The sequence below is a fragment of the Odocoileus virginianus genome, unplaced genomic scaffold (genome assembly GCF_023699985.2).
Source record: "Odocoileus virginianus isolate 20LAN1187 ecotype Illinois unplaced genomic scaffold, Ovbor_1.2 Unplaced_Contig_2, whole genome shotgun sequence".
Classification (NCBI taxonomy): Eukaryota; Metazoa; Chordata; class Mammalia; order Artiodactyla; family Cervidae; genus Odocoileus; species Odocoileus virginianus.
Window position 1 is genome coordinate 880,342 of NW_027224319.1, and position 25,313 is coordinate 905,654.

The following is a 25,313-nucleotide window of genomic DNA, read 5'->3' on the forward strand; positions in this document are numbered from 1 at the left end:
TGTGAATGTGCTTCAGCGGCTCCAAGAGGGCTCATCAGGCGCTGTGTGGGTTCGCACGTCTGAATATCTGCACGAATAAGGATGCAAAAAGCCTGACATTATCTGTGTTATGGTACAAACCCTACACTGCTGACCGTCTGGAGCTCCCACTGGGTCTCAATGACATCCAGAAAACAGTGTGCGCTCTTAGTGACAGGGGCATCCATTGAACTGCATCTTTTGTTCTGAACGTCACCTAAACCTACCTAACCCAGGACACATCATTTACTTTGCCCATCTCCTCAGTCTGATTATTTTATTTTTCTCCAGCCATTTTTCTTAAAATAAATCATTTTCCTATGAAAAGACACCTCTCTTGTCTCACCTGCAATATCCACAAATGTGGGTTATGCTGACCGCAGAGTTCTTCTGAAGACCAAAGTTAAGGTCGACCACACTAAAGGTAGTGTATATGCTGCTGTATCAATACCGGGAAATAAAAATAGGGATGCAAAACATGTCTGGGTTGCAAGAAAAGTTGTTTGCTCATCATTTTACTGGTTTAATTTTGTTTCACTTTTAACATATGACTTCAGTGACTGCCTGCCAACCCATGTCAGGCTTCTCAACACAGGAATCATATCCCTAAGGGTCATTAGTTTTATTGAAAAGTTTTGGGGGAAATTTTAATGATAAAATAGCTATTTATGTGTAAATAAATAGAATGAAAAATTTATCTGATTTTAAAGATATGATTCTGAACTCCTAAAAAACTTTATACTTAAAGTACATTTCATAGCTAGAAGAACACTAATTTTTTTTAAACAGACTGTATTTTTTTAAGCTTTTAAAAATATGGACCATTTTCTAAGTCTCTATTGAATTTGTTACAATACTGCTTCTGTTTCATGTTTTGGTTTTCTGGCCACAAGGCATGTGGGATCTTAGCTCCCGGACCAGGGGATTGAACTCTTGCCCCCTGCATCAGAAGGTGAAGTCTTCACCCCTGGACTGCCAGGGAAGTCCCCAAGAGAATAGACTATTTTACTTTTTTTTTTTTTTTGTGAAGTCACTCAGTCGTGTCCGACTCTTTGTGACCCCATGGACTGTAGCCTACCAGGCTCCTCTGTCCATGGGATTTTCCAGGCAAGAATGCTGGAGTGGGTTGCCATTTCCTTCTCCAGGGGATCTTCCCAACCCAGGGATCGAACCCGGGTCTCCCACATTGTAGGCAGATGCTTTACCGTCTGAGCTACCAGGGAAGCCCAGAATAGACTATTTAAAAAAGCAGCTTTAGGTTTACTTAAATATTGGGCATAAAGTATAAAGCTCTACAATACCTCTTCCCCTTTCTCCCTCCCCACCAAACCCTGAAACACACAGTTTCCGCTATTAATAATTGACATTTCCCCTATTATTAACACTTACATTAATGTGGTACTGCTTGTTACAAAACTGATGAACCAACAGTGATACATCACTAACTAAAACCCACAGTTTATAGTCGGGTTCACTCTTCTGCGTTGTCCATTCTACGGCTCTGAATGTATGACGTCCCTGATCCACCATCACAGGATCCTAATCTCCTTGCCCTAAACGCCCCTTGTGCTCCACCGATACACCCCTTCCTCCCCCAAGAACGCTAACTTTGTTGTCCTCTTCTCCTAAAGGCAATCTGCTGCAAAAGCAGGGGAAACACTGATCGACGTGCAATAAATTTATAAGTCTTCACCCGTCATGCAAGCACCCCGACAGTCTGACTTTTCCAGTGTCATTTTCCACTTGGGCTCCCTGACCTCACCCCCTCCTCGGCAGTCATATGCTTGGGCCCCTCACACCACGTGCCCAGGGCAGACACTCTGCACTGTCTAGTCCGCTCATCTCTGTTCACGCCGTTTCTGGGACTCCTCGGGCTCCTCCCATTCCTCACGATCACACGTCACGATGCCCGTCTGTCTATCCCACAGGAGTGGGGAAAATCCCATACTGGTCCACATGCTCCTTGATCCATGAAACCTTCCATGAATTCTCCAACTTAAAAAAATATTCTCCCTTCTCCGTGTTCCCACAGCACTAAGCACACCTCTTTCACTTTGGTATAATTATTTAAACAAATATCTCCGCTGTTCGATTTCCAGTTTTTGGAGCAAAGGACAGTGTCTTATTATTCCGTTTTTCCTTCAGACCTTGTTTACTAAATGCTTGCCAACTCAATGATCATATTTTATAGGGAAGGCCAGAACAAGTATTCATTTCTCTGAGGAAAATGGAAAAAATAAAAATACTTTCTCAGCGGTTTAGTTTTGCTAAGACTGAAGCTCCCCAGAAAGATGTAGCTTTCAGTGTCATAAATAAAATACAGTTTAAGCTGTATCTCCTCCTCTCAACAATGTATACTCAGTTTTTCTCTTCTGATAATCGCAGCAGAAAGATTAGAGTCCTATAAACTGTTTTTCCCCCTACACAGAAAGGACAAAGTAAGAAAGAAAACAGTTTGCTTCTTCATCTCTATGAAAACAAAGCATTCGACATGTACCTTCCTTCCTCTCCTTCCCTCTCCCTGTCCTCTCATCCTGGGACACCGTGACCTAAACAATAGTACTCCACCGGCCACAGTTACTGGGAGGCACAGTGGTTCCCTAGAGGTTTTATTTTATTTTGACTTAAGAGATGGGTCCAGGGAGCCTGCTTCTAATTTCGTCTCTAGAAAACATAAGCTACTGTTTCTGCCAAGCTGTAAGGCGAGTAGGTGTTTTTCGTTACCCCATGCAATTACCCGTGGAAGAACACGTGAACAGACCACTTGCACGAACAGCATCTCCACTTTCCAGCCAGGTGACGAGTGCACTGCGTTAGGCACAGCCCTTAATTTCACAACTGTAGGTGTGTTTCAAGCAGACGGCAGTCCTGGGGCAGATGTTGTGGGGTAGGACACGAACATGTGCCCTTTATCTCAGACCATCAACCCTGCCTTTAAACTCTGCGACAGTTCATGAGCAGATTTTTTCGCAATGTGCCAAACTACAGTGTATTTCATTGCAAAGAGACATATGATGCAAAGTAAAGCAACTTCTCTCACCCGAGAGGTGTCACTGTTCGGAAGTACAGAAGTGGGTCAGGAAAGATTTTAAATGATAAGTCGAGCACTAGAACTATACAGTCTACCTGTCAGGGTTTATACTGTCTCCTATGAAAGGAAAAGAAAACCTTCTAGAATGTCCAGGGAAATGCTGCATCTCCTTAATAATTGTTGTTCAGTTGCTAAGTCATATCCAATTCTTTTTTTTTTTTTCAGAATGACTGCATTTTTATACAAAATATTTACATGCCTAAAATTCTGGCCAGAAAAAGTTAGATAAGAATCACCTGGGCCAAATGGGCTCTGCATTTTTACTTATTTATTTTTTCACAATTATTTTTATTAGTTGGAGGCTAATTACAATATTGTGGTGGTTTTTGCCATACACTGACATGAATCAGCCATGGATTTACATGTGTTCCCCATCTTGAGCCCCCCTCTCACCTCCCTCCCCATCCCATCCCTCTGGGTCATCCCAGTGCACCAGCCTGGAGCACTTGTCTCATGCATCCAACCTGGACTGGCGATCTGTTTCACACTTGACAATACACATGTTTCGATGCTGTTCTCTCAGATCATCCCATCCTCGCCTTCTCCTATAGAGTCCAAAAGTCTGTTCTATACATCTGTGTCTCTTTTTCTGTTTTGCATATAGGGTTATCGTTACCATCTTTCTAAATTCCATATATATGTGTTAGTATACTGTATTGGTGTTTTTCTTTCTGGCTTACTTCACTCTGTATAATGGGCTCCAGTTTCATCCACCTCATTAGAACTGATTCAAATGAATTCTTTTTAATGGCTGAGTAATATTCCATTGTGTATATGTACCACAGCTTTCTTATCCATTCGTCTGCTGATGGGCATCTAGGTTGCTTCCATGTCCTGGCTATTATAAACCAGTGCTGCAATGAACACTGGGGTACACGTGTCTCTTTCAGATCTGGTTTCCTCGGTGTGTATGCCCAGGAGTGGGATTGCTGGGTCATATGGCAGTTCTATTTCCAGTTTTTTAAGGAATCTCCACACTGTTCTCCATAGTGGCTGTACTAGTTTGCATTCCCACCAACAGTGTAAGAGGGTTCCCTTTTCTCCACACCCTCTCCAGCATTTATTGCTTGTAGACTTTTGGATAGCAGCCATTCTGACTGGCGTGTAATGGTACCTCATTGAGGTTTCATATCCAATTCTTTGCAACCTCATGGACACGCCAAACCCCCGTCCCTCACTATCTCCTGGAGTTTGCCCAAGTTCATGTCCACTGAATTGGTGATGCTATCCTACTACCTCTCTTGCCTTAATAAATACATTAGCTGAAGCCTGGAGTGCTGCAGTCCATGGGGTCGCAATGAGTTGGACACAGCTGAGTGACTGAACTGAGTATTAATAGAACCCTGAATTTTTGCTGAGTCTTGTGCCAAATATCATCTCACTTAATGCTCACAATGTCCTGTGAAGTAGGTACACTTGTAAATCTCTTTAAAGAAGAGGAAACCGAGGCACAGATATGGAAATAACTTGCCCAAGACCACCCAGTTACTAACAAGCAGAGCTGGATTATGAATGAACACAGACAGTCTAAAACTCCACAGCCTGCACCAGTTACTAAGGAGCAGAGCTGGGTTATCAACCCAGATGGTCTAAAACTCCACAGCCCAGCCTGCACATGTGACTTCCTAACTTAGTACTGGTTAGGAAAATAAATCTCTTCTTGGATCTTCTAGTTCTATATCAAATAACAATCAATTTCAACGAACCCTCACTGAACACCTGTGAGGTGCCAGGTTCAAAGGGATGCCCTGTCAAGGGTGAGTAATTCTCCAGTAGAGGTTTCACTGGAGCAACTGGTTAAGCTGAGCAACAAGAGTGGGTGCAGGAAAGAGCCTTTCCTAGATGGTCTGAAACTTAGGAGCCGTGTTGGAAGTGACCTCAGAGAGACATTTGGTCACTGCTGGTTTTTTTTTCTTTTTTTCAGTCTCATTTGTTTCAGTTCAGGGTCAGTTCAGTTCAGTTCAGTTCAGTCGCTCAGTCATGTCTGACTCTTTGCGACCCCATGAATCGCAGCACACCAGGCCTCCCTGTCCATCACCAACTCCCGGAGTTTACTCAAACTCATGTCCATCGAGTCGGTGATGCCATCCAGCCATCTCATCCTCTGCTCAAGGATCATGGTACTCTTAAATGTGATTCACCCAGCCACCCGCCTTACTGATCTATTCAAATCACTTTGCAGTGACCTGCAAATTTCCTAATTCCTCTCCCGTTACAGTAGCTGATACCCAGAGACAAAAACTATCCCGAAAACGTTAGAGCGGAAAGGGCCTTTTGGAGATCATCTAAGCTCCTCATCTGACAGATGAAGAAAAGCAGGCCAAGTGATTTGCTTGTGAGTCTGGAGCTAGAGGCTGAGCCCATGAGAATGCAGGTTTTCTGTCTTCTTCTCTAGCATCCTCCGCACTACATTAGGGACTTGTTACTGTAAACACATTGAAAAGGGTACTTTTTAAGCTACACCAGTATCTACCGATCCGAACATTTTAGTCTTGACTCCTACATAGGAACGACATCAAATTCATGAGGGAGAATGAATGGTTCCTCCTCATGCAAGAAGCCATGTGCTGAATGACAAATTAGAATGAAAAAAAAAAAACTGGGAGTAGAATTTGTTTCTAAGAAAAATAATAAACTCTGAATTCATCAAAAGGTTTAGGGAATACTCTGATAAAGTGAGCACTGTACCAGTCTAAGTTTTCACAAAATAAATGTATGCATTTTACATGTTTGTTTGTTGAAGAGGCTGCTGTTCTGGACATTAACATCTGCAGATGGAGAGCCACTAGTGAGTCAGACGCCCCGGGTTTGAATCCTGCCCTCCTGCTTGTCATTTTGTAATCTCTTTATACCTAACTATCCCGAGTCTGTAAACAATCATACTACCGACCTCACAGAGTTGCCGTTGAAGATTCAGTTAAATAATACATGTAAAGCATCCAGCATGGGGCCACTGAGTTCTCTATAAATATAATTATTGGTGGCAGTGGTAATTTTTGTCACCAGATTACTAGAATCATGTAAAAGGTGGGCTAAAAGCTCCTCAACGCTACCACTAGGGGACAGGAAGAGGAAGAAACAGAAGCGAAGTACTATTGTTCAAACAGGACTACGCCTAAAACAGATGTCCTGTTAAAGGCCTCTGCAAAAGGAGAGCCCACAGCCTCTCCTGGTTACTCATTCCAATGCTTAATTGCTCTTCTGCAGCCAGGAAAGTCTACGTCTTATCTGGCATGTCCCCAACTGTGTTACACATATGTTAACGATGTTCCTTTCAGAATAATTAAAAACAAAAAATTCTGGTGGGCAAATAAACTTAGGAAATGCTACATGAAGCCTGTGTAAATGAGTTTGCCGCAGGACTTCTTAGAATTATATGCTAATAATTCATGAGAATATACAAAAGCAGATGGGGGGGCATGGCCTACAATGTTCACAGAGTTTACTGTTTGATGGAATAGGGTTTGTGAAATCATGATCTAAGCTATGTTGTTGGACTTTATAATTTTGGAATTTCATTTTCTACATCGATAGTTATTGTCTTCTGGCTATTTGTCCTTTACCACATGTACTTGAAAAGCATTAAGTCACCCCTTAGGTTTTCTTTGACTTCAGAGTGACTAAGGGCAAGGACTTATGTCGGTAAAACAACAGCAAAACAGAAGCGAGAACTTAAACCACGCAGAAAGGAGTCACAGTAAAGACGGATGCTTCTTTTAGAGACTCTCCTAAAAGATCCCAGACAGGGGGAGAAAGGTTCAATATAAAGGGCCAGGAATCAGAATGACAACGACCTGTTCAAGAGCAGCACTGGAAGCTAGGAAATCAAAAGAGCAGTGTTTTCAAATTTCAAAGAAAAAAAAAATGATTCCCAACTTAGAATTTTATACTCAGCCAAACCATCACTCAAGTGTAAGAGGTGAATAAAGACATTTTCAGAAATACAAGGCCTCAAAAACAGTCACCTCTTTCCTAGAGTTCCACACCAGAACAAAAAGGAAACAAAACACCCAGGAAGCAAGGGATGGGAACCCAGTGGAGAGGGGGAAGGAAGGCCTAAGACACCAGGTCCTGAGCAGAACCTGCTCCTAGACACAGAGAGAGGAACAGGGGGACAGAGGGGGCAGAGGGATCCCCGGAGAAACGCAAGGCCTGAGACACGCACATGCCCACTCTGAGGGAGAGTCTGAGGACGGGTTAGTGACAGGTATGCAGAAAAAGAGCGACATGGGAGCAAAGGTAAAAATAACAATCAACTCCAGAAGACAAACAGCTAGTCAGGGTCAGAGGCAGGACTGCAGCGTGCTGTCTGGCTCAACCGCAAGCAACACTTTCAAAGGTGAGCACAGATATCTGATTTCACCTAAAATTATGAATTGCCACACGATGAAGTTGGGGGGAAGAAGTGTGTGTTTTGGGAAAGGGACCGTGGTGGCAAAGCGCTAAATAAATTCTTATCTACCACAGTAGGAAGTCAGTGGGTAATGATGGACACAATTTTAAAATAGTAGTATAAGCATGTTATCTTAAGACACAGTAGTAAAAGCCAGGAGAAATGTTTTAAAAAGTTAAAAATCATTGCCTCTGAGGAGTGGGAACTGGGTATGGACTAAAGATTGCAATTCTTCATTAAAAGCTTTGCACAATCTGACTTCCAAAACTGTGTGCAAATATTACTTTGATAAAGGTAAAAATTAAGTATCTTTAAATTGCAACATTTTCCCATGATTTCACCTAAGAAGAAGGAAATATATTCCCTGCTTGTTTCCCAGTCCTCTTAAAAGGAATTATCATATAATAACCTGGAATAGTAGAGAAAATTTTAATGTAGCTTCAAGTAAAATAAAGGAAAATCAGAAACATTTTAAAACTTGACCAACAGATGACATTTCACAGATGATTGTGACTCAAGCATTTAAAAGACAGACTCTATCACTTCATCTCTTTTCCTTCACTGGTATCACAGAAGAAAAAGAGTCTGGGCCCCATCAGCAGAAGTATAGCTTACTGTTGTTGTTTGTCATTGTTCAGTCACTAAGTCGTGTCTGACTCTTTTGTGACCCCATGGACTGTGGCCCACCAGGTTCCTCTGCCCATGGGAATCCCCAGGCAAAAGTACTGCAGTGGGCTGGCATTTCCCCCTCCAGGGATCTTCCTGATCCAGGGCTTGAACCCACGTCTCCTTCACTGACAGGCGGGTTCTTTACCACTGAGCCACCAGGGAAGATCCACAGTTTAACAGTAGCTAATAATTTTTAGGCACTTATTCCATGACAGGCACTGACCCATTACATATGTAATTTATAATTTGTTAATATATGTATAACTTATAAATGTACATATAGTTAACGTAACTTACTATTTTTAATACAACTTACTAATGTTTAAAAGGATTAAAAATGGATTCCTTAGGAGTGTCATTTGTTTAAGAAAAGACATTTTCATTGCATTGTCAACTTAGGCAATACTACAAACCAAATTCAATGCTTCTGTGGTTGACATCTTGGTGATACTCCCATTGATAGCCTTGGCTTTCAAGAGGTTGAAAGCATTCTAATATGTATCCTTATATGCACATTTCTTTATAATATGCCAGGAGGTCTCACAGCAAATTTCCAAATTCAGACCAACAAGGGGCTTTAGAAAATGTTCATTTACACTTTTACAAACTTCATTTTCTCTTGCATGGGCCACATCTTGTTGAGATAGCTGTTTAACCCAGTCCTGAGATATCAGGTGACAGGAAAGATGACAGAACCATGCCCTCATCCAGACTGATCATTTCTTCTGCCACCTTAGCTGGAGATTCAAGCCCTCTTTCTCATCATAGTCAAACTAGTTCAAGGTTGGTTCTTCTGATAAAAGCAGAAGAGAAAACATGTCATCTGTTGGTCAAGTATTAGGAAAACATGTTTCTAAAGGGAGACTCACTGAAATCTAGTCAGGATTGAATCTGTTGAACTGTAGTTACTCTGGCCGAGTTGAAAACCTGGGCTTGCCTAGCACACACGGGTAGCCAGCGAAGAATGGTGCTCAGGTCAGAAACAGCGAACTGGAATGCTCCCCACTGCTCATCTCCCTCTGTGCAGCTTGATTTGGGTTTTGCAGTGATGGGGGAATGAAAATGGGAGACAGGAGGCTGAGTGGGAAGGGAAAGAAAGAAAATGAAAGGAATGCTCCAGAAGTGTGTAACTACTTAGAAAGGAGGCAGCCACCCAAGACCCCCAAAGCACTGCTTCTCCTGACTCTGCCTCCTTGTCAACCATCACAAAGGACCTCCTGCAACCAGGGAGAGGGAGAGTGGGTAGGTGTTCTTAAAGAACACTTTACTACCCAAGCATCTCCAAAGGCCAAAGGCCTGAGATTATCCTAGAGGGGAAAGCTGGCCTTACTCAGAGTGGTTTAGTCTGGCAAACTGAGTGATACACTATGCTTCTGTTTACTCTTTTGTTTTCAATTTGCTGTGCCAAGCACTCTTAATGAGAAGACAATGGTCCTAAGCTAAACAAACTCTGAGGACAAAAGTGTCAAAACAGATGTAGCCAAATCACCAGTAGTTATGGAGAGAAACACAGGTTTTCATTAGCTATACTATATATACATACATATATATAGATTACATATATATATAATCTTAAAACATATTGCCACATCATATTAAAATATTTGATGTAAGCATTTTCATTTTAACTCTTCCTCCCGAGCCATTATAGCATTATCAAAAATATTCCACTTGAAAGCATTTGATACAATTCAACACTCATTCATGAGTTTAAAAAACCTCTTCACTAGGAAGGGCAGGAAACTTCATTAATCTGAAAAAGAATAACTATTTAAAAAAAGACAAAACCCCCTAAAGTAGCCATCATACTTGACAGTGAAATACTTAAGCTTTCCTTCTAAGATCAGGAGTGAGATGAGGCTACTAGTTTATCATTATCTCTATTAAACACTGGAGATCCTCTCCAATCCAACAATAACAACAACAAAAACACAGAATTAGAAAAGTACAAATAAACTAACATTACTCACAGATGACATGATTGTATTAAAAAAAACACAACAAAACCATTACAGTTAACAGGAGAATTTAGCAAAGTTGCTGACTATTAGGTTGATATAAAAAAATCAGCTGTATTTCTATAAGCCAACAACAAACAGAAAATGACATTTTAAAATGACTTTTTACAATAGCATCAAAATCATCAAGTACCTACGGGAAAAAAATCTATCAGAATAAGAGTAAGATCTCTACATTGAAAACTCAAAAATATTACTGAAAAAAGATCTAAATATTTGGATGAAGGGGTATATCATGTTCATGCACTGGAAGGCTCAGTGTTATACCACTGTCAATTCTCCCCACATCTATCTATAGATTCGGAACAATTCCAATCAAAATCTTAGCATTTTTTTTTTTATGGAAAATGACAAGCTGACCCTAAAAAATTATATGAAAATTTAAAGGGCTAAGACTAGACGAGGCAATCTTGAAGAGAAGAAAACGCTGGAGGACTTATACTACCAGATACCAGAACCAATGATAGTGCTACAGTCATTAAGACCGGATATTGGTTGGTGCAAAGACAGAAGAATAGACCAATGTGATAGAAGAGCAAGCCTAGAATCAATGCCACATGTAAATGGTCACCTAGTTTATGAAAAATGTCAGTGTAGTGTAGTGGGGAAAGACAGTCTTTTCAATAAATAGAGTAGGTCATACATTGGATATCCACATAGAGAAAAAAAAGGTTCAACCCCTTTCTTATATCATACACAAAAATCAATTTCATATGAACTGTAGGTCTTAATCTATAGGTTCTTAAAGCAGTGTAAACAGGGCAGGTAAAAACTCAAAGGATGCACATTTCATTCTAGGAGTCAGTATTCAAAGATATGTTCTTGCTTTAGATATGTTTGGCCTACTCTGTTATATAGAGACCCTGTTTTCTTTAATAATGCAGGAAATCTTTCTCTAAAACCTAATGCCTACATCAAGAGTCCTATGTTTGGAAGGTTAATGTGCTTCAATCAGTTGAGTTGTCTTTTGAGACATTCTTTTTAAGTGAAATATATCAGTAGGTTAAATTCAAGCTACCAATTTAATACTAATAATTCAACTTCTTCTTTATATCAATGACCTATTTTATAACCTTGCTTTTTTTTTTTTGAATTGAATTTTTATTAGAAAAAATGCCCTATTTTATAGATCACCATTTATGAGAATCCTACCAAAGCACTACAACAAACTGGCCTTGAAGAGAAACACCACAATGACAGAAAACTCAAAATACTGTATCTTTGAGGAGCCTGCAACCAGGCTAATTGAAAATCTACACACAACTCCCACCACACCACACACAAGTATGAACAGGTTATATAAGTAAGCCAAGATTTAGAAAACACAGTGGAAGAGGAGGAACACACCCACACATGTATCTGTGTGCATGTTTTCCTTAAAAACATGTAACAGGGTTTCATTTTACTCAACTCAAAGAAATTCTTGATCTAAAATTATTCCATGTCTAACATTATACAAAAGAAATATCATAAAGCAAAAGTTTACATTTTCCTGGGAACTGTCCGTTGCAAGTAAGAAAATGTTACTTGAATTTTTTAGTGTAAAATCCACATAAAAACAGGAGTTGTAATACAGTGCTTGCCATTTAAGTGTAACATTGCCAAAATGCTTTATACGGGACTATTTTACATTACAGAAGAGGAATATCAATGCAGAGGTAATCAGTGCTTCCAAACTTTTATAATTCTTCTACAGGGGAGATCTAAATGGTCAAATGTATTTCGATTTAAAAGGAGCTGTTTTCTCCCCTCTGGTAAGGTGCTGACTGATGACCTTGCTTCTTATACAAGTCACGGTGTATTTCATTATGGTGTTTCTCTTCCCAAAACTTTTCCTTGGCAATTTTCCTTTCTCAGTATCTTAATCTCAGTTCATGCTCAATCAGTAATACAAAGCCAAAGCCATCTTAAATCAAGATAACCAACGACCTAAAACTATGTGTAAGGTATTCTTCAGGTCTCACAAGAAACATAATATAATGTAGTTCTTGACCTTGAGACGTTACCAAGGTGAAAGATGTTTGATAAAAGAAGAAAGTAGACAGACAGTAAGTGCTTTAGAAACAGAGAGAAAGAGACTCACACTTTCTGAAATAATCAGGGCTCTCTTCACTGTAGAGATGTGTTTGAATTGTAAGGGCCAGTGGAATGGCTAGGACTGGATTGTTCCTGATAAAGATAATCCAAGGAAAAGATACTCATCTCCAACATCTAGCATGGCCCCTCTAATACCTGAATTAATTTAAGCCATATTAACAAAATGAATATAACATCAGAGAGGATTAGATTTCATACAGAACCAGCACTTGCAAACTGGACTGGTTTCTCCTGGGTCAATTGTTTGTACCTTATAATTGGCTAGAGGTGTGGCTGTATCAATAGTAAAGAGATTCCTTGTAAATGGGAGAGATTTCTATGGAAACTTGACCATAATTAGGTCAAATTTACACACACATTTGGATCTTATTAGCAACATAGTTTAATCAACTAAGCAAAATTGCCCAGTCTGCATAATAGGTTTTTCAAAACTAAAAGGCAGAGTTTTACGTAAAGGGTAAGACAACAGTAAGGTAATATCTAATTATCTTACATTAAAAATATTTAATTGCTAATCCAAAGCAAAAGAGTAATAAGAATGAAATCTAAGTTTCTCTGAAAGAAGGGGGCCATTGTGTTCACGTGCCTGGAACACGTGAAGGATGTCAGAACTTCTGTTACTAGATTCTGCCATTGGCTCTCTGCCAAAACTAGAAATTGAACCTTGGTTTTTCTTCTAGAACTATGATTAATAATGGGTATCTATGGGATTGGGGGCAGGAGGAGAAGGGGACGACAGAGGATGAGATGGCTGGATGGCATCACCAACTCGATGGACATGAGTTTGAGTAAACTCCAGGAGTTGGTGATGGACAGGGAGGCCTGGCGTGCTGCGATTCATGGGGTCGCAAAGAGTCGGACATGACTGAGCAACTGAACTGAACTGATCAGATAATATCTAGATATTCTGAAAAAATGCTAAGGAGAAGACTAGAGGAGACTTAAGAAGCAAGTCTGATTTAAGTAACTGAAAATAGAAAACTTTTGGTAGTATGGATAATGTAAACCTGTATTATCCCAGAGTGGTAACTTCTACTTTAAAGGTGATAAGATAGAATTAACATCTGCTGGACACTGATGACATAGCAGGCAGTGCTCTAAGGGCTTTATATATGGGATATTAGTTACTAAAGCAAGTAAGGTACTTTTCTGCTAGCAAATAGGCCTCCTGAAGTTCAGGTGAACACTGGAAGTATCAAGACATAGATAGACTTGCCAAAGAAGCCAGGCATTTGGCTAATTCAAAAACTTGTCACATTCAAATTAATATTCAAATGATATCCAGCTAATGATATTCAAATCAGTGGAGGGCCATGGTGCAAATAACTCTAACAGGTAATCCATAGTATCTTTGTACTTGGTTTTTAGCACATATATCATATGGTTTGCTTACATTAGCATCAATTTTAGAATGTTATTCAGCACACATTAAACTTTCATCTTTACACACTAAATAGATTCCAGTGTTTGATCTCAGAAAAGTACCGTGGAAGATCAGCGTGTTCTTAATAAGTCAACAAGAACTTAATAGACACCTATTACGTGTTAGATACTGGTGGAATAAAAGGAAATATAAAACTTGGATCTTATCCTCAGTGACTACGTAACTCGGCTTAGGGAATCTTTAAAACAGAGAACAATATCAGGCAGTTTCAAATTAAGGGTTAAACACTGTGATACAGACCAAAAATTCTAGAGGGTTTTTATTCTTTCATTGAACAAGTGTCATTGAGCCCTGCTATTCACCGAGCATATTCCAAGTAGTTGGGATGTGTCAGTGGATGAACAAACTAGACAAAGATCCCTGACTTCACGGAGTTAATGTGCTAGTGGGATAAAGCAGACAATACACAACAAATAGGGAGAGCAAGTCACTTCTATGGGAGGCGAGAGGATGAGGAATGCTTGAGACATGAGAAAATGTAGAGCAGGGAGCGGGGAGGGCCCATGGGAGGACAGATGCTTCAACAGGGGGTCCGAGCCACCTCACGTGAAGGTGAGAGCTGAGCGGAGATTAGGAGGAGCTGAGAGTCAGCCGAGGTGTCAAAGGAAGACAATTCCAGGAAGACGCAAGAGCTGGAGCGAAAGCACCAAGGCAGGAGCAGGGTGGAACGTGGAGGAATGGCAAAGAGGCGAATGCGGCTGCAGAGAGGGCGTGGCGGGCAGACGGGGGTAGCAGGGGTGTCGCCGGTGGTGAGGCAGGGGCACGGGGCTTACGCTTAAGAGAGGGGCGGTCACTGCCCGGTGCTGAGCACCAGGACAGACCTGAGCCCCACTTTAACGGGGTCCCTCTGGGTTGAGACTAGGCTGCTGGGGCTAAGGCAGACTCAGGAGACTGAGATGGTCCTCAGGGCCAGTGGAGGGGAGAGGAGACACGCAGTCCTTTATGGGAGACGGAGAGGGGTTAATGGTGACGTATCCAGGGAGTGTTTCAAGGAGAAGACGTCACCTGAACCGGACCTTGAAGGACAGAGAGGGCTGGCAAAGGTGGAAGAGTCAGGAGAGGTATTCCGGGACATGGTAGTCTTGGAGGCAAAAGTGAGTGTGGCTTGTCCTTGGGACAACGACATTGGTCCAGTTAGAGCAAGGCAGGCCAGTCTCTCGGATTGGAGGGAAATAAGATACATAAGGTAGAAACAGATTACAAAGAGCTCTGAAAGCCAGTGTTCCTGCTGGTGTCTCATATTTATTATATTGTAGATGTTCAATGTGTATTAGAAGATGGGTAATAAAGACAGGCTTTTAGGACCACTTATCTGGCAGATTGGATTGGCTGGCTGACAGTTTCTCATTTAGAAGGTCAGCTATAAGGCTGTACAGAAATCCTGGAATGAGGTAATGAGGGATAATTCTCCTGTAGGTAATCGACAGTTGCTGTTTTAAATCTACTTTCTAATGTAAACCATTCGCCACTTGTGGGAACCTCAATCTTGTGTTGGCAATACCTTTCTCAACTAAAAATTATGTGGGCCTAAAAAACTATGTACTCAGGCAGCCACGTGGTCTTGATTCCCAGGTTATAAGAGCTGAATAGCAATTGCTATCAAATACATGTGCAATGCCCGTGTCTCTAAATTAGTTACAGGTACAAAGCTGTCTACACACACACACAAAGTAATCTGGTAGAGGTTTATAGAAACTCAGTCCTATTCAAAAGAGTCTGATTCATTTTTCTACCACATATTTTCACAAATAACTCAACACTAGTAGGTGGACAAAAGGCGTTTTCTGGACAGCTTTCTAAAGCCTAATATAAGGGTGTTCAAAGGAAGCTAAAATAACAGAAACTTTGTGTATGTTCCATTGATCTAATATAACTAAGAAATTTGCTTTGGTCAGATTTCCTCTGACACAAAGAATATGTACCTTACAAAGAGCTATGATGATTTCAGAATCTCCTCCAGCTTATCTTATTCAAGTTATAAGTGAGAATGCTGATAAAGGTAATAATCCACGACAACCTCTATCAGGGGTATAAAAATTGTTTTTCATTTAACGACCCATGTTTTACACTGCCATTTATATGGATTTATATTGCAGTTTATACGGATAGTTGCTGGCAGGCTTTCCCGGTGGCTCAGTGGTAAAGAATCTCTGCAATGCAGGAGGCACAGGAAACTCAGGTTCGATCCCTGGGTCGGGAAGATCCCTCAGAGGAGGGAATGGCAATCTACTCCAGTATTTTTGCCTGGAAAATCCTGTGGACAGAGGAGCCTGTTGGGCTACAGTCCATGAAGTCTCAAAGAGATGGACACGACTGAGCGATTAAGCAGGAGCAGGAGCTTTGAAGACAAGTCGTGTTCCTTAGGCTTTGTTGGGGAAAATAAAAAATTTTAAAGTGGTATGTTTTTCTTGTAAGCACTTAATATAAATGACATATATTTGGGGTGTTTCCTATAATTCATAACTTGGGGGGAATGTACAAGAGAAATGACAGTTTTCAGAAACATAATAAGGAGATTCCCAGAGTCTAGAAATCTGCCAAATCTACTACATCCTAGTGATCAGAAAACAAATTTGAATAGTTAAATCAGAAATAAATGATAAAACTAGAGCCATACATAACTATTAAGGAAAGGGCTTTGCTGGTGGCTCAGACAGTAAAGAATCTGCCTGCAGTGCAGGAGACCTGGGTTCGATCCCTGGGTCAGGAAGATCCCCTGGAGAAGTGGGAATGGCAACCCACTCCAGTATTCTTGCCTGGAGAATTCCATGGACAGAGGAGCCTGGTGGGCTACAGTCCATGGGGTTGCAAAGAGTCGGACACGACTGACTGGCTTTCACTCACTCACACTAAGGAAAACATTATTATGGACAACAGTAAAATTCTAGAAAAACTCCCTGAACTGTTATTACTTGTGAGATCATGAAATCTGGAGCTGTCAGTGACCTAAATCTTCATCATATAGAGAACATTATAACCCAAGACACTTTTTCAATGTCTTTGAGAAGAAAACATACATTCATTGCCCTCATTTAGGAACAAAGAATGATTGAACTTGTGGAAATTCAATCTCTTTATAGACAAATGTTAATGAAATTGGGAGGTAACTGGCCCATTAAAAAAAAAAATCAGACATGGGGATGCTTTTTCTAAGTCTGATCATTTCCTTATCAAAACACTCAAGAGAGGTTATACAGAGGCCTCATCTCACTTAAAACTGCCAGTCATTTTGATGCATAAGGAATCCTGCCTTTTTTTCCCTCCATATCCCTTAAAATGCTTCCAATTTAGGACACTGTGCATCTTCTGTCCCATCCACAAGTGATTAGCACTACAAGCCCAGGACAATGGACGTCACAGAGGGCGTCTGGTGCGCCGTTGCAACAGCTATGTCGCTTCATCCTCACAACAGCCCTGCATTTTCTGTTAACGCATGTGCGGAGGGCAGAGGGGATGGATGGCACGCTTGCATTCACACAGAAAGCATATGGCCAGGACAAGTTCAGGACAAGTTCAGGAGTTCCATTTCCTGACACCACATGGGTCCCTGAGAACTTCTGGAAAGGTGAAAGCCTGGGCTCAGTTCGTCTAATGCTTCCAAGCACACAGCTGCCTGGAGCCACACGGCCACAGTTTAAGTCTCCCTCAGCAGAAACGGCGGCAATCCATCACTCGCCCCTCTCTCAGGAGAGACTCTCGTTTCAAAGAATCATCTATTGCAGCATGTGTCGTGTCTCTAAGGCACACTTCCATTGCTCAATCAGTTCCAAAGGACGACGTGTCATCATCTTTCAGTGTTCTGGTGCAACAGCTTAAATTAGAGAATTCACCCAGGACTCAGTCTGGCACTGAAAGCGGGGGCATGTTCAGCTTCAGTTTATGGACGCATCCCTTCAACCTCGCCAGCTTCTCTAGTGGAAACGGTTTCACGGCCAGCATGGGGTTACTCGGGGTTCCTTGAAAAGCTCATGATGAAAACAAAAAGGGGAATAAGATACGTGGAATCACGGTGATAATGAAGCCCAGGAGAACACACAGAAGTCCCCTTTGGGCACAGAGGCTACACAGAGCGGAGTTTTTAAGTCCATGAAAGGGGCCCGTATGGCTGGAAATCTGGACCGTTCACACTCAGGGAGCCACTCTGCCTTCAATAGCAGCACCCAGATCTTTGCAACACCCTTATTTCCCTTTGCCTGTGATGAGCAAGAGAAGCCAAATAAATTCCTGTACCAAGGCCAGGTACCTAAATCTCTACAGGCTTCCATCTCTGCTGGCCTCGATTAGCTAATGATGACCACGTTCCCAATTTATTTTCAGGTTTGTTTGTTTTGGCATCAGTGAAGTATTTAAGTGGCCATCTACAAAATACAATAGAAGTGAACTATCACGGGTCTTTGGCCTTTAGAAACATATTTTTGACAGAAAAAACATTTATGAATAAAGAGTAATCAGAGATCATTTAACATGAGAGTTAAGTAATTGGTACAATATATAATTTCTTAACTGCTAGTAATTCTATTCTGTACCATCTTAACTAAGAAGAAAAGTACTGGGTTATTCTTTTGAAAGGGATTTGAGACACACAAAAATTACACCCAGGGCAAATTCAAGGTATAAAAATAAAGAGGTTAGTGCAGAATGAAAACTAACACAAAACCCGTAACTATCCCTTACCATAAACGTATTTGCTTAAGTTAACCTAAAATATTTGTTGTACTGCATTCTGGACATATTCTTTTCAAACAGACAAAACTGTCAAATTGTGACACAAGAATTATTTTACAATGTAGGTTGGACATTCTGCCCTGATGCAGATTAAATTAATAACTGGAGAAACATAGCAATACTTTTTATGATTTGTAGGAAAACAGAATAATAGGATTTTATGTAACATAATAAGACTAAACTCCCATTTAAAAGAGTCAGGTGACAGAAATATACATTGAATCCAAATGTCACAATAAAATGAAATGTCACTTCAGGAAATTTTTTTCTTAACTTTTAAAAAGCTCAATGTTTAAAAAATTCTGTGATTAATATGTTCAAACTTCAGACTTTCAGAGAAATTAAAACATCAAAATGTAAAGCCATCCATCTCAACAATTAAGCAACTTAATTTTAACACTTTAGCATTTATGTTGTAAAATGTGAATCAGACTAGCTAACACATGAATTTTTACGTAGCATCTACAAGAAGGGGGAAAAAAAAGAAATAAATATGATATAGCATAAAAGAGAAACAGCTGTGCTAATATGCTCCAGTAGAAGGAGCTACAGAAATAAAAAACTTACATTTTGCAAAGGCCAAGAGACATGCTGAAAATGAAATATCTAATTGAATCTTTCATATTCGAGTAAAAGTAATAATCATTGACTTAGCACGCAACAGTAAAATGAGATGCTTAGAACAGGCCTTCCCCAAGGTCTTCACGCTATTCTACAAAGCATTAAACACTATGCTTCGCACCCTAGGAAATATAAAGAATAAAACTTGGTCCTATACCCTGGATGCTTACAATTCTTTGAGAGAGATAAAATGTCCACTCAAGTATCTAGATTTCAAAGTAGAGCAAAAACATGTTGAGAGTACTTTAAGATGAATAAATGCTGCTATAAGAGCTATATAACACACAAGGCTAAAAGGAGGAAAGATATTCAAAGAAGACCTTAGGTATTTGGGGAAAACATATGTCAACCCAGAAAATGTTAGGTAGTCCAAAAAGTTCCTTCGGGCTCTTTGTAAGATTGTACAGAAAAACCCGAACAAGTCTTTTGGCCAACCCTATGGAAACAAGTAGAATTTCTTTGGATATAAATATACCTTGAATACTTAAATTCAGGACATAGGAGTCATGGACAGAAATAAAATCTGGATTTAGTTGTTTGTTCTTTAAAAGAATAAGCTCTGAGTATGCTTTAAGTGAACGCAACAGCAGCAAGTTAAGCATCAAAACACTGACCTACACACATCAGAGTAGCTGAACAGACATCACTTGGAAGACAAGCCACAAGATCAAGTTCGCCCTTCCGTGATGCCCGGAGTACACCGATAGCCAAATCTGGAGCTGACTTTACCTTGTGCGGCACTTGCAGACACTGTGACAGCAAAGGGCTCGCTCTCTGGGTCAATAAGAAGATCTCCCAGGGTTTCACCCATCACAGCGTGGAACAGGGATTTGCCGTGACTCCCACTGATACTTGGTCTATTTCTTGCAAAACGCCAGTTCCGTTCAAAGAAAAAGATGTGTGGCAGTAAAACTTGGGAATGCACCAATGAGTCAAGACATCCATTTCCAAATGTTTGGGGGAGGTGGGAATAAACTCACAGAGGACTAGGCCTGGATGGACTGGCTGGCATCCTCCTGTTGGAGACCAGCTGTGACAAACTGTTGTGTCATAACGCTGTTAACTGCTTTGGCAAGACCTGGTACATTACAAGGAAAACATTGCCACATTGTCTCGCCGGTGACCCTCGTGTCTTGGGAGGGGCGGGGGCAGGACAGTACTGAGAACTCTGAGCGCAAAGACACAGTTCAATATTCAGTTGATTCTAAAATGGAAAACTTTACATCTCTGGGTTGTGAAATACTAGCGAAACTTACTTGGATAGATTTTTTTTTTTTTTCTGTCTGCCCACCCTTGGTTGAATCTCTAAGTCATATCATCTGATATCTGAAGAAAATGTCTGAATTCAAGTACGTGTTTATAAAACTTGCCATCAGCTACTGAAATGTTCTGTCCTGAGGTATTTACTCTATTACTTTGTGAAGTCTACTAAAAAAAAAAAATGACATAGCAATCCAGATTCTCTAAAACTGAAGCATTGACAGACTGGAGACAGGGCCTGAGACAGCTTACATTTTATATATCAGGGTCTGTTTCTCAAAAACTTAGGTTTATCCATCCATAGCATATACATCAGCTGATGTGTGAACGTTCGTTAACGCTGGAAGGACAGATTCCATATCATCATGAAAAACGTGGAGTTCTCCCTGAGAGGAATAATGCATTACCAGAAAGGGGGAAAAAAAAAAAAAAAGGCTGACACTGATAGGTTGGAGAGGAATTGTGGTCAGTTTTGTAATCAGGAAAAAGCTGGCTTCTTGCTCAAGGCCTTTGACCTTTTTGGCAAAGAGAAACGCTAGCTGTGCCAAATTTCAATGTGGGAGCAGGCCTCCTCCTATCACACAAGTGGCCTCATGGAATTGCAGTGACTTGTGGATTTAAAAAGATGCCCCCACATGGGGCAGTATATCAGGTGGTAATAAATCTCTGAATACACTGATCCCAATAGTCCCCGAGCGGAATACATACATATCTGGTTCATCTATATTGAGTAACTCGTCATCCTACAAGAGACTAGCAAAGCTCCCTTGATAGTTGTGGGGCAATAGCTTGGTGGGAAGAAGACTGAACTGGGTCTCCACAGCACAGAATCCAGTGGAGAGTTGGGCAATTCCATCGTGTATAAACTTCTAAAAATCAAAACACCTTTATTAAGGTGATTGAGCTAAAGGAACTTTCTTGACAGTCTAAATGACTGAGGGAATTACAGCTGTGTAGGACTAGTTTTTTTTCTATTTGCGGCTGTTGTTCTTCAGTCGCTAGGTCGTGTTTGACTCTTTGCGACCCCAGGGACTGCAGCACGCCAGGCTTCCCCATCCTTCACTATCTCCTGGAGCTTGCTCAAACTCATGTCCATTGAGTCGATGATGCCATCCAATCATCTCATCCTCTGTCACCCCCTTTTCCTCCTGTCCTCAATCTTTTCCAGCATCAGGGTCTTTTCTCAATAAACGAGTTTCTTCTTTCCTCTCAATGGGAAATTTTGCACAACGACAGAACATTTAAAAGTGTGATTAATCCAAGATTCTTGGTTGAAGTTATGATAGATAAAAATAAGTCAAGAACACTTTCCTTTTTGCTAATAAAACTGAACAAAAATTTAAGCCCCATTTGGCCTACAGATAGGGCTTCCTGGGTGGTACCAGGGATAAAGAACTCACCTGCCAATGTAGGAGATTAAGAGACTGGGTTCGATCCCTGGTTTGGGAAGATCCGCTGGAGGAGGGCATGGCAACCTACTGCAGTATTCTTGCCTAGAATATCCCATGGACAGAGGAGCTGGCAGGTTTCAGCCCACAGAGTTGCAAAGAGTCAGACACAACTGAAGCAACTTCGTACCCACGCACTGCCTACAGATACTCAATGTTCCAAAATGTGTCTGAGTCTGAAAGGCAAATTTTGGCTTTATTCCTGTTGTGTGTGTGTGTGTGTTAAGTCACTCAGTCGTATCCGACTCTTTGCGACCCCACGGACCGTAGCCCTCTGGGCTGGTTTGTTCATGGGATTCTCCAGGCAAGAATACTGAAGTGGGTGGCCATTCCCTTCTCCAGGAGATCTTCCCAACCCAGGTATCAGACCTGGGTCTCCTGCATTGCAGGCAGACTCCTGGCCGTCTGAGCCACCCAGGAAGCTCCTTATTCCTATTAAGCGGCAGTATCTCACCCAGTTACCTATCATCACCTCAATCTTGCCTTTGGATTGCACAGTCTCTCCATTTTTAAAAAAATGAACTTAGAACAAGTTTACTAAAGTGTCCTTAAGATTATGATGGATTATAAGAAGGACAGAGTTGGCAGAATGATATCATTTTCGAGTAAGAGAAGCCCTTTGTGGGTCTAAGGATCTATTAATAAGATGAGGAAATGGGGGTCCCAAATGAGAAGTAAATTCTCCAGGTAAAACAGCTAGGGAGGGATGGACCTGGAACTGGAATCTAATTCTCAGGCTAGTTTACCACCATTGGCCTTCACTGACTCCTACTCTTTGAAGTGACTGAGTCATCACTTTTAATAAATCAGGCGCAGCAGGGATAGAGTACTGGGTGAGTTAAGGAGGAGACATGTTAACTCTTTAAAGGAACATCAATAAGTAACTGTTGTTCGCTTTTCCCTATCTATGGACATGAAGGGAGTGTGGGGAGTTTCTCAGTACACTACTTCCTGTCATTCCCACACTTCCTCAGTGACCATGTAGCTCATTCATGCCCCGTAGTTCTATCTGAGGATCATCTTAGTTTTGTTTCTGAAGTCAACAGTGTCACCTGGTTCTCTGGTCATCTCTTTTACTCTCTGGGCAATACACACATTCATTCTTTCCAAGGGTCATCAAAGGGACTGATTTCTGGATTCTTCACCTACTGTTACGTCTATCCTCTCACTTTTTTTTTCCTTCTCAAACACCATTCAACTTTGCCCACCTCCTGTGTTGCTAGACCCTGTAAGTCTCTAATAGTTCTGAAGACAGGCTTCAGCCATTCAAACACAGAATTATTTTTAATTGCGAATTACTCCACAGCCCCTGAATCTAACACCATCGACTATTAGAGCACTGACCACAATCTGCCAACCCTTCTCTCCTAGACTATATTACAAGAAAGCAAAAAACTTGTCCTATTCACTGTCTTTCATTCATTTATTTATTCAACGAATGTTTACTGGCAATATATCACCACTGTATTGGCAGGCATGGAGCTAGGTGCTGGTTTGATGAACAAGATGGATGTGCTCTTACCTTGCAGAATCTAAAAACAGTCAACAGACAAAAATGACGGGGTTTTTTTTTTTGTTTGTTTAAATGACGGTTTTAACACAGTAGTGGTGGGTGCAACAAATGTTGCTTAAACTCTGGACAACATACCAAGCAACACAGAAAGCACCCCAAGTTACTAACAAAATACTTATAGAACACAGATTGTTTAATCGTATTTTCTATGTTAGTGATTGTATTTTGTCCTATCACACTGTAGCACTGGATCATGTAAAAACACAACTTACAAATTAAAATGGACAAAAGCAAATGGAAACAAGAGTCCCTTTGCTGCTCACCTGAAACCACCACAGCATTGTTAATTGGCTATGCCCCAATACAAAATGTTTTTGGTGTTAGAAAAATAAATAAGTAAAAGTTAAAAAAAAAAAAAAGGACCCAAACTCATTTGTATCTAATTACACAGTTTACAGCTATCCACTCGTGTATCCCTCAGATGTTCATAAGATACTAAATGCCAGGTATTATTTTAAGGGATAAGAGAGAACAATATTCATAAGTTGAGGTTCCCATCCTTGACGAGTTCACATTTAATTATATTTATCAAAATTATCCAAATATACCTAAAAGAGTGATGTTTTAGCTTCTTTAACCTTGAAGGTCAATCAGCATGTGATGGTACCAGAAATAATGTATTTGCTTAAGTCGTTAGCATCAGTGGGCACAGTATATGATCACTGACAAACTTGTTAAGTGTTTTGACATGCATGTGAATTTACTTACTGTCAAGGTCTTGAGATTCCCCAGTGTCTTACTCTTTATAATATCAAAATTTGAAGGATATTATAAGAAGATGCATAATGCCAGTGAATGGGGCAGTAATGTAGGTCTTGGAGCTTGAGACCACACCTGGGTGTTTTGTACGCCAACTGGTTAACAGCACTTTGCTTCTGAAGAGTACTTTTATAAAGAATTCTATTGCCTTCCATCCTGTGGAGCATGTCCTTTGAAAGACTGCTATTGTTTGGTTGTTTACCCGTGTCTGACTCTTTGCGACCCCATGGACTATAGTCTGCCAGGCTCCTCTGTCCATGGGATTCTCCAGGCAAGAACACTGGAGTGGGTTGCCCATTCCCTTTGCCAGGGTATCTTCCTGACCCAGGGATTGAACCCACGATCTATGGCGTCTCTTGCACTGGCAGGCAGGTTCTTTACTGAGCCACCTGGGAAATCGCCCGTGAAGGATAGCCTTTGGTAATTTTCCAGAGTGAGGAGAAGTGGGAGAAAGCCACCTTCCTATTGCACTCACACAAAAGCTAACCCAGCTTCCACCACTGGGGGATGCTGGGCTCTGTGCCATATAGAGGCGGGAAGACGAGGCGATCATCTCCCTGTGGACGGTGGAGATGCAGGGGTGTGGATGTGACTGTGGGTGCAGGATGCACCTCCTGCATCATCAGCAGGAGGAAGCATGGGGAAAACCAAGAATGGTGCTATCATAAGGAAGATGGAGAGCTTAATCCTATCCTAGTTATGACATCCCAAGGAAATGGAAGTCTGGAATTTGAGAAGGCTACTCTTCAGTATTATTTACGGAATCATCTCTTAACCAAAAGAATCCGAATATTACTCAGCCAAAATACTCCCCAAATTTTAGTACAGTTAGGAGAAGCAACTAGAGTAATGGGCTTCCTAGGTGGTTCAGCAGTAGATAACCCATCTGCCAATGCAGGAGACAAGGAAGATCCCCAGGAGAAGGAAATGGCAACCCACTCCAGTATTCTTGCCTGGGAAATCCCATGGACAGAGGAGCCTGGCAGGCTACAGTCCACGGGATCGCAAAGAGCCGGACACGACTTGGCGACTGAACAACACCAACAAGTAGAGTAATAACAACTGTTAGAGAATGCCTAAAAATGTACAATTAGCAAAGTCATGGTATTATATCTGTATGCAGTTTTTAAAAAAGCACTAGGTTGAGAAAGATATACGTCAAATGTTCCCACAGAAGAGAGTATTTTTCCTGTCATG

General features: G+C 41.0%; 1 protein-coding gene across 7 annotated transcripts in view; it reads right to left on the reverse strand.

Annotated features, from left to right (window-relative positions):
• The window catches only part of PPARG (peroxisome proliferator activated receptor gamma), a 125,492-nt gene that overhangs the window by 46,440 nt on the left and 53,739 nt on the right, over window positions 1–25,313 (reverse strand). Inside the window, exon 1 of one of the 7 annotated variants that reach the window (XM_020872653.2) lies at window positions 19,806–20,081. The exons of the other annotated variants lie outside the window; for them this stretch is intronic. Coding sequence (XP_020728312.1) covers window positions 19,806–19,887 — 82 coding nt within the window. The 5' untranslated portion in view covers window positions 19,888–20,081. Of the gene's footprint in view, window positions 1–19,805; window positions 20,082–25,313 lie in introns of those variants that run through there. 7 annotated transcript variants of the gene reach the window in all.